This window comes from Otolemur garnettii, unplaced genomic scaffold (assembly GCF_000181295.1).
Source record: "Otolemur garnettii isolate 467f Iridium unplaced genomic scaffold, OtoGar3 scaffold00044, whole genome shotgun sequence".
In the NCBI taxonomy this organism is placed as follows: Eukaryota; Metazoa; Chordata; class Mammalia; order Primates; family Galagidae; genus Otolemur; species Otolemur garnettii.
The window spans coordinates 9,344,074-9,358,226 of NW_003852439.1; the positions used below are offsets into that span (position 1 = coordinate 9,344,074).

At 52.7% G+C, this 14,153-nt stretch overlaps 1 protein-coding gene across 5 annotated transcripts in view; it reads left to right on the top strand.

The window, feature by feature from the left end:
- FLYWCH1 (FLYWCH-type zinc finger 1) overlaps window positions 1-13,973 on the top strand; it is a 45,177-nt gene extending 31,204 nt beyond the window's left edge. For 3 of the 5 annotated variants that reach the window (XM_023513870.1, XM_023513871.1, XM_012805663.2), the window contains exons 3-8: window positions 3,441-3,864; window positions 4,280-4,720; window positions 6,555-7,007; window positions 7,154-7,417; window positions 11,469-11,735; window positions 13,560-13,973. In XM_023513870.1, the coding sequence (XP_023369638.1) occupies window positions 3,504-3,864; window positions 4,280-4,720; window positions 6,555-7,007; window positions 7,154-7,417; window positions 11,469-11,735; window positions 13,560-13,852 (2,079 nt within the window). In that variant the 5' untranslated portion in view covers window positions 3,441-3,503 and the 3' untranslated portion in view covers window positions 13,853-13,973. The remainder of the gene's footprint in view (window positions 1-3,440; window positions 3,865-4,279; window positions 4,721-6,554; window positions 7,008-7,153; window positions 7,418-11,468; window positions 11,736-13,559) is intronic. The other 2 variants (XM_023513872.1, XM_023513873.1) reach the window with 2 other exon arrangements.
- Window positions 13,974-14,153: the final 180 nt, after the last annotated feature.

The window sequence follows — 14,153 nt, forward strand, 5'->3', positions numbered from 1 at the left end:
TAGGTGTATGTGGCTGGCGCCTTAGCCGCTTGAGCCACAGGCGCCGAGCTGTAACTCCTGATCTTAACGGCAGTTCACTATTGATCCTGGTCCTGTTGGTCCCCAGGCTCCTTATGTGTCTACACAGAGCTGGAGGGGCTATTGGGGTGGAAGGTACAAGCTGACTTCCTCCCTGTCTGGCAATGCTGTGGTGCCCTACATGTGGCCTCTCTTACAGCTTCCTTCCCTGCTGGTTCAGGGTCACAGTCCACCAGGGCTTTCTCAAGCACCCAGTGCACTTCTGCCACTCTCTGCTTGCTCACAGTGAGCCATTAAGGCCAGTCCAGTTTCAAGAGGGTAGAAACAAAGCCCGATTGCAAAGGACCTGCATCCTTTATGTGAGTGTTTGTGGTCATTAAACAGCTTACTACCCCAAGGCTTTTTAGCAGGCAAGAGCTAGAACAATCCATCACATCCAATTTCTAGCCCATTGTGGGGTCCCACACCTTTCCACAAGACAGTAGTCAGGGTCTTTTGTCATATCAGCACTTTCCCCGGATCTTTGGAGGTACATGGATCTTGGGAGCCTTTAAAACAAATTTTATTTGAGAGGATTGCACTCTCTTCTGTCACTTCTGGTGACTCAGAGTACATTCCATAGGAATGTGGGGCTTTCACTGTTGTGCTGCGTAGTCTGAACCCTAGGTGTATTGGGGCCTGTGAAGCCATGTCTCCGACCCCAACCCATGAAACTGTCTGGACCCAGACTGCTATACATTTTCACTCTGGGTATGTCTCATTCAGGTATCAGGTTCCAAAGCACCTTAGAAGTAGGAGCGAGCATCTCAGCAGCAGTCTGTCAGTCTTAGTCCAAGCAGCCTAGCAGGAGCTTCTCCTGAGGCTACTTATAGAGGTAATACACCACAGGTATGGAGACCACTATGCAGTAATGTCCGTGTTCTCCTCTTGAGCTCTTACATGCTCTCCTGCTCTTTAAAGAGAGACCAGTGATGTTAGATGATGTTAAATCGCTTCCCCAATCCCTGTTGCCAAAATATTTCTCACAGGTGCCTCCTACATAGGTGGTTGATGTGGGGGTCCCCTACCAGCTTCCACTCCTATCCCTCTGCTGTATCCTGTAGGAATTTGCATGGTGGGTGGGCAGTAGCAGAATCACTAGGGTAGCCGGAGTTGTCTGAAAGGCCTTCCGTGGGAAGAGGCCTGGCCTCTCTGTCCTCATTGTCCTGGCTTAGTGGAAGGACCCCAGGAAGGCAGAGAGTGCAAGCAGCTTGCAGGAAATGGCCTGGCCAGGGAGTAGTTGGAACTTTGGGTAGGAGACGTGCGCAGGACTGGGAGGACGCAGCAGCAGCAAACCCACCAAGTCCATCCATGTCCACTCGTGTCTCTTCATCTCCATTCATCTGCAGAGCATGGGGGTTGGAGGAGCGGGCTGCTGGCAAAGGCATGTGCGCAGGACCAATCAGCACGCAGGACAGGGTGTTGTATGGGCAAGGCCTCCCACTGCAACCCTTTCCTGCCCTGAGCAGCTCTGCTGCAGAGGCCCCTGTAGGAGTATGTTCAGGTGACCAGATTTTAACATTGGTAAAGCGGGACACCTTGAGGGGGCGGAGGCGGGGCCTGACAACAATGCAAACTTTGATAAGCAGTTCTCAATAATCAGTTCTCAACCATTATTTGTTATTATTAAAGTTTAACATTACAAAATTAACAAAAATAATATAAAACGCATAACCTGTCGAAATAGCCACATGGCAGCCGAAAACCATATATTCCCTTTCTGTTCTCCCCTGTTCCCTAGCTTGTTGTGCATTCTTTCCAAAAATCGGCGCTTTTTTAAAACGCTGCAGGACTCAGGACAAATTGTTAAAAGTCCGGACTGTCCCACCAAAAGCAGGGCGTCTGGTCACCTTAGAGTATGTGGCCATAATCCCCAACTGCCTCCCCAGATTCCCAGCACCTCAGGTTACCTGTGGGGCAGGGTAGGCAAATTCCAGAAGGATCTCACGAGAGTGAGCAGCAGTTGGCTTGTTCTGGGGCTGGACCTGGCGCGGGAGGGGCGGGGTGGGACACAGGCTGCTCTGGACTCTGGATTCCCCTTTATCTGCCCATTTCCTGGGGGATTTCTTGGGGTCCCGCCTGGGTATGGGGACTTCACCACTGCCCTGGGCTGGCTGCCCCTCTCTGTGCTTCAGAGACCTGGAGCTGACCAAGACTTTGGGGAGCTGAATGTGTGTCCCCAGACTAGGGAACTATAGAACATAAATGGGGACCAGTGGAACTGGAACCATAAAACCTGGAATGGGTAACATTTCACCAATGAAGAAGCTAAAAATGCCGGGGGCTGCACTAGTTTTATTTCCAAGCTATCACTGAGAAATGGGAAAGACCCCCTCCCATCTGCTCATCACCCAGTCATCCCTAAAAAATGCAAGGCTGCCACACACCCAGGTCTCCATGCCAGCCCTGCCTATGCTTTCTCCACATTATCTGTCCCTTCTTCAAGCTAGAAGCTAAGGAGTGCCCAGTGACCTGGAGGGATTTTCTGACACCTCCACAGCCCTGTCTGGGTCAGGCACAAGGTTGCTGCTTTTGTGAGGCCCTGGCTTCTTCTAAGGGTTAGGTGGCCTGGGCCTACAGACTAGGATAGGGACCTCCCAGGACCAGGCTTTAGCACTACGTTCAAGTGCTAGTGCTCACCTGGCTCACCCTGTTTAAGTGCACAGGTCTGAGTAGAGTGCACTGTGCAAGAGGTCTAGCAAGTCCCCAAGACACCCGAGCAGAAACTGAGGTTCAACCCACTGCTTCTTCAGCCTCAAGTATCTATTGGTCACTATGAAAGTTTTGAGACAGCTTGTGTATGATCCATTATTTCACTTCCAAGAAACACAGTCCTTTCTGATCCACCTGTCCAAGTTTTGACTTGCTCAGTTTATCAGTGTTGCTGGCAGGGCTTCATTTGTTCCCATCCATGCAGATTTTACATCTCTTGATTTTTACATGTCTCAAAACTTTCATAAGGACTCCTTGTTTTCTGTGCCTCAATGTCCTCATCTGTAAACGGTCAAGAAGCATGGCCAACTTTCAGAACATGGGGGCTGCAAGGCCAATGGAAGAGTGTGTAGAAACATTTCCTTTGTGCTCAGCACATTAGAGGCCCCCCCCCAAGTAGTCACTCATGGTATCAGTGCATTAATCACCCTGACAGCCCCTAAGGAGAGGTATATATTATGCTTGTTTTCTGAATGGGGAAAGTGAGGTGTGGCTAGGGGAGGTGATCCAAAGCTTCCAGGAAGACCTGGCAGAGAAGCACCACCCCTGAGACCTGGTTCCATTAGGTCCCTTCCCAGCCTCTGGGAGGTAGCATGCAGGTAGCCCCATCTACCCCAACTTTCCAGGTCTATTTCTAGAGACCCAGACTGACTGGGATTTTGCCTCCTTAGGACAGAGCCCCTGGCCCAGGTTCCTTGCCAGAGAGGAAGAGAAATCCATCTGCTAGTGGCTGAATGTGGCCTGAAGGACAGGCCATCAGTCCTAGAATGCCCCTACCTGAGGCCAGTGAACAAGAGGGGGAGAGTATGAATGCCAGCCAGGAGCCGTTGTCCCTTGAACTGGTTACGGATGAGATCCCAGCAGCCACCAAGGACCCAGAGGAGTTTCCTGAATATGTCCTGCTGACAGTCTGCAATCCGGATGGGGATGAAATGGACACTGAGCCCAAAGAAGTGCACTGTATCATGTCCCTGGAGATGTCTGACCCTGCCACCTTTGCCAGCACTCTGCAGATCCTGCCAGCTGAGGAGCAGGGGAGCATAGTCCAGCCAGCTCCCCCAGTGTCTGAGCAGAGATACAACAAGCTGGACACAGGTGAGGCACCAGGCCTGCTGCCTCTGGCCCAGTACCTCTGTAAGCCCACATGCTCAGACTAGGCCCTGGGCATTCTGCTTTCCAGGGAGTGACCTTGGCTATCCCATCCCTGCTCCCAGCTGAGGCTTCTGGTCTCTGATCATGTGGTCCCTATAGACCACTACGTGGGTATGGGGAGCTTCCTGAGTTCAGGGGATTGCAGTGACATGCCAGATTCCTTTAATTCCTTGAAATCATCCACTCTCTTCCCTCAGCAAAAATCTACCTTGAGAGTTTGGACTTCTTTGCTGGGTCCAGGAGCAGGCATCTCCCACCCATGGGAATCCTGCTCCATTCTAGGCCCCTACCATTCTTACTGGCTCTGCACAGGCCCTGCTCTGGGTTAGCTAACCCAGCCCTCCCCTTGTCCCAGCAGACCCCAAGCCCTTGGAATTCCTGAGGACCCCATTTGGGGGACGCCTCCTGGTGCTGGAATCGTTCCTGTATAAACAAGAGAAGGCCGTGGGGGATAAGGTATACTGGAAGTGCCGACAGCACGCTGAGTTGGGCTGCCGGGGCCGGGCCATCACCCGGGGCTCAAGGGCCATCATGATGCGGGGCCATTGCCACCTACCTGATAAGAAAAGCCTGGAGGCCCGGCGCCGGAAGGAGAAGCTGCCCAACCTGGCTCTACCTGAGGGAGGCCAAGTGGAGGAATCTCTCGAGGGGGCGGCCCCGTGGCCATGCCCTGAGGAGCCAGAAACCACTTCGGAGCTGGTGCTGAGCAAGCCATCCTCAACCCTGGAGGAGAATAGGAAACGCCAAATCCTGTCGCTGTTGAGTCTGCCCCCCAAGAAACGCTCAACACTGGGGATGGGTGAGTGCATGCTGGAGCAGACTGGACCCGGGAGGCCCCTTCCAAAGCCCATGTAGAAATGTGGGGTCCCCTGTGTATGTTTGTTTGTTTACACTATAGGCTGGTCTCAATCTTGTGGTTTGGGGTTTTTTTTTTTGCCAAAGTCTCACTTTGTCATCCTCGGTAGAGTGCTAGGGCATCACAGCTCACAGCAACCTCAAACTAAATGATTCTCTTGCTTCAGCCACCCACCATGCCCAGCTATTTTTAGAGATGAAGTCTCGTTCTGGCTCAGGCTGGTCTCAAACCTGTGAGCTCAGGCAATCCACCTGCCTCAGCTTCTCAGAGTACTAGGATTACAGGCATGAGCCACCATGCCCAGCCAGACCTTGTGGGGGGTTTTTTGGTTTGTTTGTTTGTTTGTTTGGGGCAGAGTCTCACTTTGTCATTCTTGGTAGAGTGCTGTGGCATCATAGCTCACAGCAACCTTAGACTTGGATTCAAGTGATCCTCCTGCCTCAGCCTCCCGAGTAGCTAGGACTATAGGCACCCACCACAATGCCTGGCTTTTTTTTTTGCGTTTTTTGGCCAGGGCCGGGCTTGAACCCACCACTCCCAGTATATGGGGCCAGCACCTTATTCCTTGAGCCATAGGCACCACCCTATTTATTTATTTATTTTAGAGACAGCGTCTTGCTCTTGCTCAGGCTGGTCTCGAACCCGTGAGCTCAGGCATTCCACCCACCTCACCCTCCCAGAATGCTAGGATTACAGGCGTGAGCCACTGTGCCTGGCCTCTTCTAGCACTTTCTGAAGCAGCAGGGTCTAGTGTTGGGCCCAGAAATCAGAACTTTAACAGGCTTCCAGGTGCTCTGGTGTCCCTTAATCAGGAAGGGTGTGGAGCGGAAGGGTTTTGGACTGTGGGTCCCAGGTTCAAATTCTAGCCATATCTGTGGTCATCCTGTAGCCTCAGAAAATTTGCTTAATTTCTAGAATTTTAGGAGCTTTATCCTGAGACAAGTAAGATAACGTGGGTTGTTGTGGAGCATGTATGTTTTGGTACCTAGGAAGTGCCCAAATTGCTCAATGAGTGGTAGATTGGAGTTTTATCGTGGGTTTTATTACCAGTGACCAGAGGTGGGTTTGGATTCAAGAAGCATCGGCATCTCCCAGCCCAGAATAGATTTTAGGATCTAAGGTGGTCACTGTACTGGGTCCAGGGAGGGAAGGAAAAGAGGCTTTTCTTTCTTTTTTTTTGGTAGAGACAGAGTTTCACTTTATCACCTTTGGTAGAATGCCGTGGCATCACAGCTCACAGCAACCTCCAACTCCTGGGCTTAGGCAATTCTCTTGCCTCAGCCTCCCGAGTAGCTGAGACTACAGGCACCTGCCCCAACACCCAGCTATTTTCTTGCTGCAGTCTGGATGGTGCTGGGTTTGAACCTGCCACCCTTGGTACACGGGGCTGGCCCCCTACTCCCTGAGCCGCAGGCACCACCCAGCTATTTTTCAATGTGTATTTTTTGGTACCATTTGAGTTTTATGGCATATGTGTATATTATTCAAAAAAGTAGTTAAAATTTAAAACTAACCCTTAAAAGAAAGTATGACCAGGATGAGTGAGAACACAACCTGCCAGGTCAGAGTCCATGTTGGTCCCTTCTGGAGTGACCCTAAATGGTGTCTCACAGCCTCACACTGAAGGAGGGGAACCGTCACTCCTTGTGGTCACAGGGGAGGAGATGGCCCCAGGGGCTGTGTGCACACTCAGCTCTACAGCCAGGGTAAATTCCACCCCCAAACTGCCAAGAGCATCCTGCCCTTGCACCTGTAACTACCCTAGTCCTTCCTGCAGGACAAGCCCAGTCCTATGAGTTCCTGAGGACGTGCTTTGGGGGCAACTTCCTGGTGTACAAGTCATTCCTCTACAAGCGGGAGAAGGCTGTGGGTGACAAGGTGTACTGGACCTGCCGAGACCATGTGCTGCATAGCTGCCGCAGCCGGGCCATCACCCAGGGACAGCGGGTGACCGTGATGCGCAGCCACTGCCATGCACCTGATATGGAGGGCCTGGAGGCCCGGCGGCAGCAGGAGAAGGCAATGGAGACACAGGCCAGGCCAGATGGCTCCAGGGGCCAAGTGGACAAGCTGCTCCAAGGCGTGGACAGTCTGTTCTACCGCAGGGGGCCGGGCACCCTGACCCTCACAAGGCCCCAACCTAAAAAGCGAGCCAAAGTCAAAGATGGGGGACTTCCAGCCCAGCCTCATACCCTGGAAGGATCGCCCGAGGACCAGGATGGGGACCCTGGTGAGGTTTCTTCCTTTGGAGCCCTGCCTCCAATCTTAACTTCCCCAGATCTGGGAGGTGGAATCAGGGTTGCCCCTGCCTCCTCCTCAGCCTGCATCTACCTCCCTCGCTGCCCTCTCCCCTGACCGCCTCTCTGTCTCCCCCAGGAGGCCCTGAGTTCCTGAGGACACCACTGGGGGGCAGCTTCCTGGTGTATGAGTCGTTTCTCTACAGGCGGGAGAAGGCCGCAGGGAAGAAGGTGTACTGGACGTGCCGGGACCAGGCCCGAATGGGTTGCCGCAGCCGGGCCATCACTCAGGGCCGGCGAGTGACCGTGATGCGTAGCCACTGCCACCCACCTGACCTGGGGGGCCTGGAGGCCCTGAGGCAGCGGGAGAAACAGGATAGCCCAACACCACAGGGGAGCCCAGGTATCTAGGGACAAAGTGGGAGCTGGGTCCTGGGAAGCAGGCCCCAAGCCCCACAGCTTTTCCTTTTTTTTTTTTGAGACAGAGCCTCAAGCTATCGGCCTGGGTAGAGTACCTTGGCGTCACAGCTCACAGCAACCTCAAACTCCTGGGCTTAAGTGATTCTTTTGCCTCAGCCTCCCAAATAGCTGGACTACAGGTGCCCACCACAACACCCAGCTATTTTTTGGTTGTAGTTGTCATTGTTGTTTGGCAGGCCCGGGCCGGATTCGAACCTGCCAGCTCTGGTGTATGTGGCTGGCGCCTTAGCCACTTGAGCTACAGGTGCCACCACAGCCTTTCCTTTTTGACCTCACATGTCCCACTGTGCTTCCTCCTGTGAACATTCTAGAAGGAGTCCTGCCTCCCATTCCTGGCCCACCCAGTTCCACCCTCAGTGGGGTCCCACCCACCTTTCTAATCTGGCCTGCCCCAAATCTCAGGAGCTCAGGATGAACCCATGCTCCTCTCTACCTCCTCCTCTGTTTTTTTTAGTTTATAGTATTAGTAGGGGAAGTTGATTACACAGTAGGTGGTTTTCATTGACACAGTGGAAGTGGACAGATGTTACTGCCAGGAATAAGCTTGTCCCATGGTCTCAAGGGTTAAGCATGGAGGAGGTGATATCTACATGTCACTGATTTCTCCCACTGTCCTTAGCCCCCTATACTGTCTCAAAAGGGAACATGGTGAGGGTTGCAGCTGTTCTTTCCAGTTCCTGCTCAGTGTGGACCCCCCAGTGTCTGGTGTTTTGACTCTTACTGTCACAGTGTAACTTCCAATCCTATCTGGCTGAGAAGAGAAATTTCAGCCCAGACTTCTCAGCTTCCCTAAGTCTGCATTTGTGTCCATGAGGCACCTGCCTCTTTCCAGAGCTTCTTCCCAGTCCCATAGTTTTTTGAGTCATCTGAACTTCCTGTAGGGCCCTAAAGTTCTCTCAAACTTCAGAGCTATGATTTTCTAACACTCTTTATTCCATTTCTGTAACTTTTATATATAGGGAGAAAATTGTGCAAAGTACACAGCTGCCCCACCGGAGCCCCTGAGCAGTGTTGAAGTGTCTGTTATTCAATGTCTTAGAATATTTGCTGCTCTATTTGTTTTTTTTCTTTACTTTACTTTTCTTCTTTTTTTTTTTCTTTTTCTGAGACATAGTCTCATTCTGTTGCCCAGGCTAGTATGCCTTAGCCTAGCTCATAGCAACCTCACACTCCTGGGTTTAAGCAATCCTACTGTCTCAGCCTCCCAAGTAGCTAGGACTACAGGGGCCTGCCACAATGCCCAGCTAATTTTTCTATTCTTAGTAGAGACGGTATCTTGGTCTTGCTCAGGCTGATCTAGAAATGCTAAGCTCGAGTTAACCTCTCGCCTTGGCTTAAGGTATGAGACACCACACCCAGCTTCTTCTTTTTTTTTTTTTTTTCTGAGACAGAGCCTCAAGCTGTCCCCCTGGGTAGAGTGCTGTGGCATCTCAGCTCACAGCAACCTCCATCTCCTGGGCTCAAGCGAGTCTCTTGCCTCCACCTCCCAAGTAGTTGGGACTACAGGCGCCCGCCACAACGCCCGACTATTTTGTGATTGCAGCCGTCATTGTTTGGCAGGCCCAGGCTGGACTCGAACCCGCCAGCTTAGGTGTATGTGGCTGGTGCCCTAGCTGCTTGAGCCACAGGAGCCAAGCCTTTTTTTTTTAAAGACACTTTGCCAATTAGGGTGGAGTACAATAGCATCATCATAGTTTACTGCAGCTTGAACTCCTGAGCTCGAGCAGTCCCCTGCCTCCATCTCCAGAGTATCTGGGACTACAGGCACATTAAGCCATGCCTAGCTAATATTTTTTTATAGCTTTTTTATAGGGACAGAGTCTCTTTATGTTGCCCAAACTGGTGTTGAACTTCTGGCCTTAATCAATCCTTCTACCTCCGACTCCTAAAGTGCTGGGATTACAAGCGTGACCTACCACACCTGGCTACCCTATTCCTTAAAACATACTTTTACTGCTATTAATTTTTTTTTTAAATCTCCTTGTCACTCGTTAACTTCTAACCAGCTCTAATCCACAGGCCCACCACTTAGGGCACTTCTTGTGCGGGTTTTTGGTTTAACTCTGTTATATAGACCTGTTCGTTGCTGAGCAGAGGACATGCTGCAATGCCGTTTCCTGTCTTCTCTGCGGTGCAACAGCTGCTGAATTTGTTTGTCTATTTTCTGTGTACGCATTGCTGCTTTCTTCCTTCTCCTCCTCCCTCACCTTGGTCAGATCTTGAAACAATTCCAGTTTTTGCTTATGATAGCCCTGGGGAGCCCGGGGGCCCAGGTCACCCATCACCCCAGGGTTCCTTTTGCAAGACTCCCTGCTCTGGGCCTTCCTTTCTCTCTCTTGGTTTTCTCTTGTGTTTTGTGGTTGGAGAAGCCTCTCCTCTAGTCACTGGCCGAGTCAGAGTCCCAGGAGCTCTCTGAGGCCTTGTGTATCTGAAGGTGCCTCCACCCTTCCCTCATACTTGGTAGACAGTGTGGCTGTTTGTGGCACTCCAGGTAAGTGGGTTGTATGTTAGTGGCTGTCAGGTCTGTTTTGGAATGGCCTTGTGGTATTCTGATGACTGATCTGTATGATCTCTGTCACTGATGCACCTGGCTGTGCTGGGGGCACCAGGGTCCTGTTCAGGCCACTAACTGTGTCCTTCAGCATAGAATGATCTTCTGTGTTCTTTAAGGACCTCCCACATCATCATTTCTTCCTGTTCCACTTGGTTGGAAGTTGGTCCTCCCAGGATGAGATAATTTATTCAGTACTGAGGCTTCCCAGTTTAGTCTTCTAATCCTCCTGTTTTCTAAAGTTTTGCTCTGGTAGTTGAACAGCCCATCCAGTCTCAGGAGCATAGCAGCCTGTGTCCTCCAAGTGCCCAATCTCTGCTTTCCTCCACCTTATTGAAGGCAAGGCTCTGATACGCGCTGTGAGGGTGCTGACCTTGGGCTTCAGGGCCTATGTGGGGGCCCTGGGGGGCCCAGGAGGGCTTCAGGGCCTATGTGGGTCTTTGGGCTGGTCAGTGCCCACAGGAGACACACCTCCTGCCTTGGGCACACAAAGGCGCCTGGTCATTGGCTTTCTGTGACTTTGGCAGGGAAATCAGTCAGGAAGTGTCCTCAGCTGGGATGCAGATGCCCACATTCCCCCCTCTATCCGTGTCATGCCACTGGGCACAGAAGCTGCTGTGGCCTCCCATTGGCTCCTCATACAAAATAGCCCTCACCCAGGTTCCCTCCTTCTGAGGGTCCTCAGTCCTCTAGTTCTTGCCAGCCTCTAGCATCTGTTAGCATCTCTGGTCCACTGTCCCCTCCTCTCCAGGTATCTGGCCTTGTTGTCTCTGCTGTTTTATTCCTTGCTGGACATTTTAATTGCATGTGGAAGGAGTTGGAGGTTCCCCCTTGGTCACGACGCTCATTTCCTGTAGTTATGTGTCCCTAGTCTTCCTCCTGGCCTGGCCTTACATCTCTAGGCTCTGTAACTTGCCAGGTCCTCCTGACTCCTGGGTGGCACCTCCCCCGCCAAGCATCTCCACCTGCTCAGCCCTCACTGTCTCTGTCTAAGGTGCTTCTCCAGCCAGCCGACCTTGCCTTCTCAAGGGCTTTCTCACTCCCAGGCTTCCACTGCTACCTAATGTGCTGACAACTCCCAGCCCATCTCCACCTACCTCTTTGGCCCCTGTGTCTGGAGAGGGAGTCATCTGGGCAAAAGGGCACAGCCAGCCTCCTGGGTCCTGCCTCTCAGGTATTCCAAGATGGACTGGGGCTCTACCTAGCCTGGCCCCCACTCTTAGAAAGGGAGTCCCCAGTAGGTAGAAGCCAGCTGGGCTTAGAGAATGGCAGGGTCTGTGTCCTGGGCTTCCTGCCACCTCGCTCAGAGGAGGGGGTGTGGGGCCTCACACCAGTGACCATGCTGCTCCTGGAACGGGGCACCCACTGTGCTCCCTGGCAGGGCTCCAGCCCCCTCCCCTGACCACCTCTCTGTCTCCCCCAGGAGGCCCTGAGTTCCTGAGGACCCCGTTGGGGAGCAGCTTCCTGGTGTACGAGTCGTTCCTCTACAGGCGGGAGAAGGCCACAGGGGAGAAGGTGTACTGGACGTGCCGGGACCAGGCCCGAATGGGCTGCCGCAGCCGGGCCATCACCCAGGGCGGGCGGGTGACTGTGATGCGTGGCCACTGCCACCCACCCGACCTGGGGGGCCTGGAGGCCCTGAGGCAGCGGGAGCAGCTGCCTAACCTGGCCCAGTGGGAAGGAGGCCCAGGTGCGGGCAGAAGGGTGGGTGGGTGCTGGGCCCTGGTCTCCTTGCTGCCTGCAGCACTCCGAGACTTGAGCCCCAGAACACAGCCTAGAGGCAGCCTATGGGTCATTCTCTGTGTGCTGTGCACATCACTGTGTCCCCTTGGCTGTGCACTTCCTGAAGGCAGGGGCCCGTCTGCAGGCTCCATGCATGCTTGGCTATCTAGTGAGAAAGCTGCTCAGACCACTAGAGTAAGGTGGAGGGTTGGGGTGCCATCAGCAGCTGCAGGATGTATTCAGCACCCCCCGGACATGTTCAGCACCTCCTGACCTGTGACATACTGTGCCCAGACATGCTTCTCCTCTCCCCAGATCTCCCAGTTGCTGCTGGTCTCACAAGGTTCCCTCTGGCCACCCCAGCCCCAACACCGAATGACCTTTTGGTTCAGCTTCTTTTTTTTTAAGACGGAGTCTTACTATGTCACCCTCAGTAGAGTATAGCTCACAGCAACCGCAAACTCTTGGGCTTAAGCAATTCTCTTGCCTCAGCCTCCCAAGTAGCTGGGATTCTAGACGCCCACCACAATGCCCAATGCCCAGCTATATTTTTGTTGTAATTGTCATTGTCGTTTGGCAGGCCCAGGCTGGGTTCGAACCCACCAGCTCCAGTGTATATATGGCTGGTGCCCTAGCTGCTGAGCTATAGGCACCAAGTCTTGGTTCAGCTTCTTAAAAGTCTGAGAGAGGGCTGGGTGCAGTGGCTCACACCTGTAATCCCAGTACTCTGGGAGGCTGATGGAGGAGGATCCCTTGAGCTCAGAAGTTTGAGACCAGCCTGAACTAGAGTGAGGCCCTACGAAAAATAGGAAAATTAGCCAGACATTGCGGCAGGTAACTCTAGTCCCAGCTACTCAAGAAGGTGAAGCAGGAGGATCACGTGAGCCCAGGAATTTGAAGTTGCTGTGAGCTAAGCTGACACCATGGTACTCTAGCCTGGGTGACAGAGTAAGACTCTGTCTCAAAAAAAAAAAAAAAAAAAAAACACAAAACACAGGGCAGCACCTGTGGTTCAGTGGGTAGGGCGCCGGCCCCATAAACTGAGGGTGGCGGGTTCAAACCCAGCCCCAGTCAAACTGCAACAAAAAATAGCCGGGCACTGTGGGCACCTGTAGTCCCAACTACTCAGGAGGCTGAGGCAAGAGAATCGCCTAAGCCCAGAAGTTGGAGGTTGCTGTGAGCTGTGACAGCAGGGTACTCTACCCCGGGCGATAAAAGTGAGACTCTGTCTCAAAAAAAAAAAAAAGACACAAGCAGGCTGGATGCAGTGGCTCATGCCTATAATCTTAGCACTATGGGAGGCCGAAGCAGGTGGATTGCTTGAGCTCAGGAGTTGGAGATAAGCCTATGCAAAAACAAGACCTTATCTCTAAAAGGCTGAGGCGAGAGAATTGCATGAACTCAAGAGTTTGAGGTTGCTGTGGCACTTGGCACTCTACCCAGGGCGACAGAGTAAGACTCTGGCTTGAAACAAACAAAAATGTCTGAGAGATCTGATTGGCAAGTAGGTGAACAGGACCTAGGCTGTCACCCTGGGGGACTGCATGGTCAAGGGAGATCTCCAGGAGAGCTCAAGGTTTGGTCAGCACCAAGGCCCTTGGAAAGGGACAGCCAGTCTACACTCAAGTGAGTCAGGGCTATGGGCCCAAGAGGCAGCCAGATGGCAGAGGGCTGGGACCAAAGTGGGCCCTGCTTGAGGATTGCTCCTTTCTGGCTGTGGCTGACTTGGGGGACAAGAAAATGTCCATCCTTAACTTTCAAGCCCCACTCACTGTGTCACATTCCCCTTCAGGAACCCTCCAACCCCTGGAGTTCCTGAGGACGTCCCTCGGGGGCAGGTTTCTGGTGTACGACTCGTTCCTCTACAGGAAGGAGAAGGCCACTGGGGAGAAGGTGTACTGGATGTGCCGAGACCAGGCTCGGCTGGGCTGCCGCAGCCGGGCTATCACCCAGGGTCAGCGGGTGATGGTGATGCGTAGCCACTGCCACCCACCAGACCTGGTGGGCCTGGAGGCCCTGAGGCAGCGGGAGCAACTGCCCAGCACAGCCCAGGAGGAGGACCCAGGTACAGGGGTAGGGGGCTAGGGTATGAAAGAGCTATGACTGTCCTTGTTTTTGCCATCCAGGCACAGATACCCTGGCACCCTCCCGAGAGCCATCAGTCTCTCCACTGGCTCCTTCCTCTTAAACTGGAACCACTCCTAAACCTGCCCTGTCCTTAAAAACTCCCCTTCTATCATTTTTTCTCCTTTTATTCTAAGAGGTCTTATCTCGTTACAGATGGCAGTCTCTTTGGAAAATGTGATGAAAAATATAGACTTCTCCAGAATGATGGACTGATGTTTGTGTGTGCATGTATATGTGTACAAACACAGAAGTTTTTTTT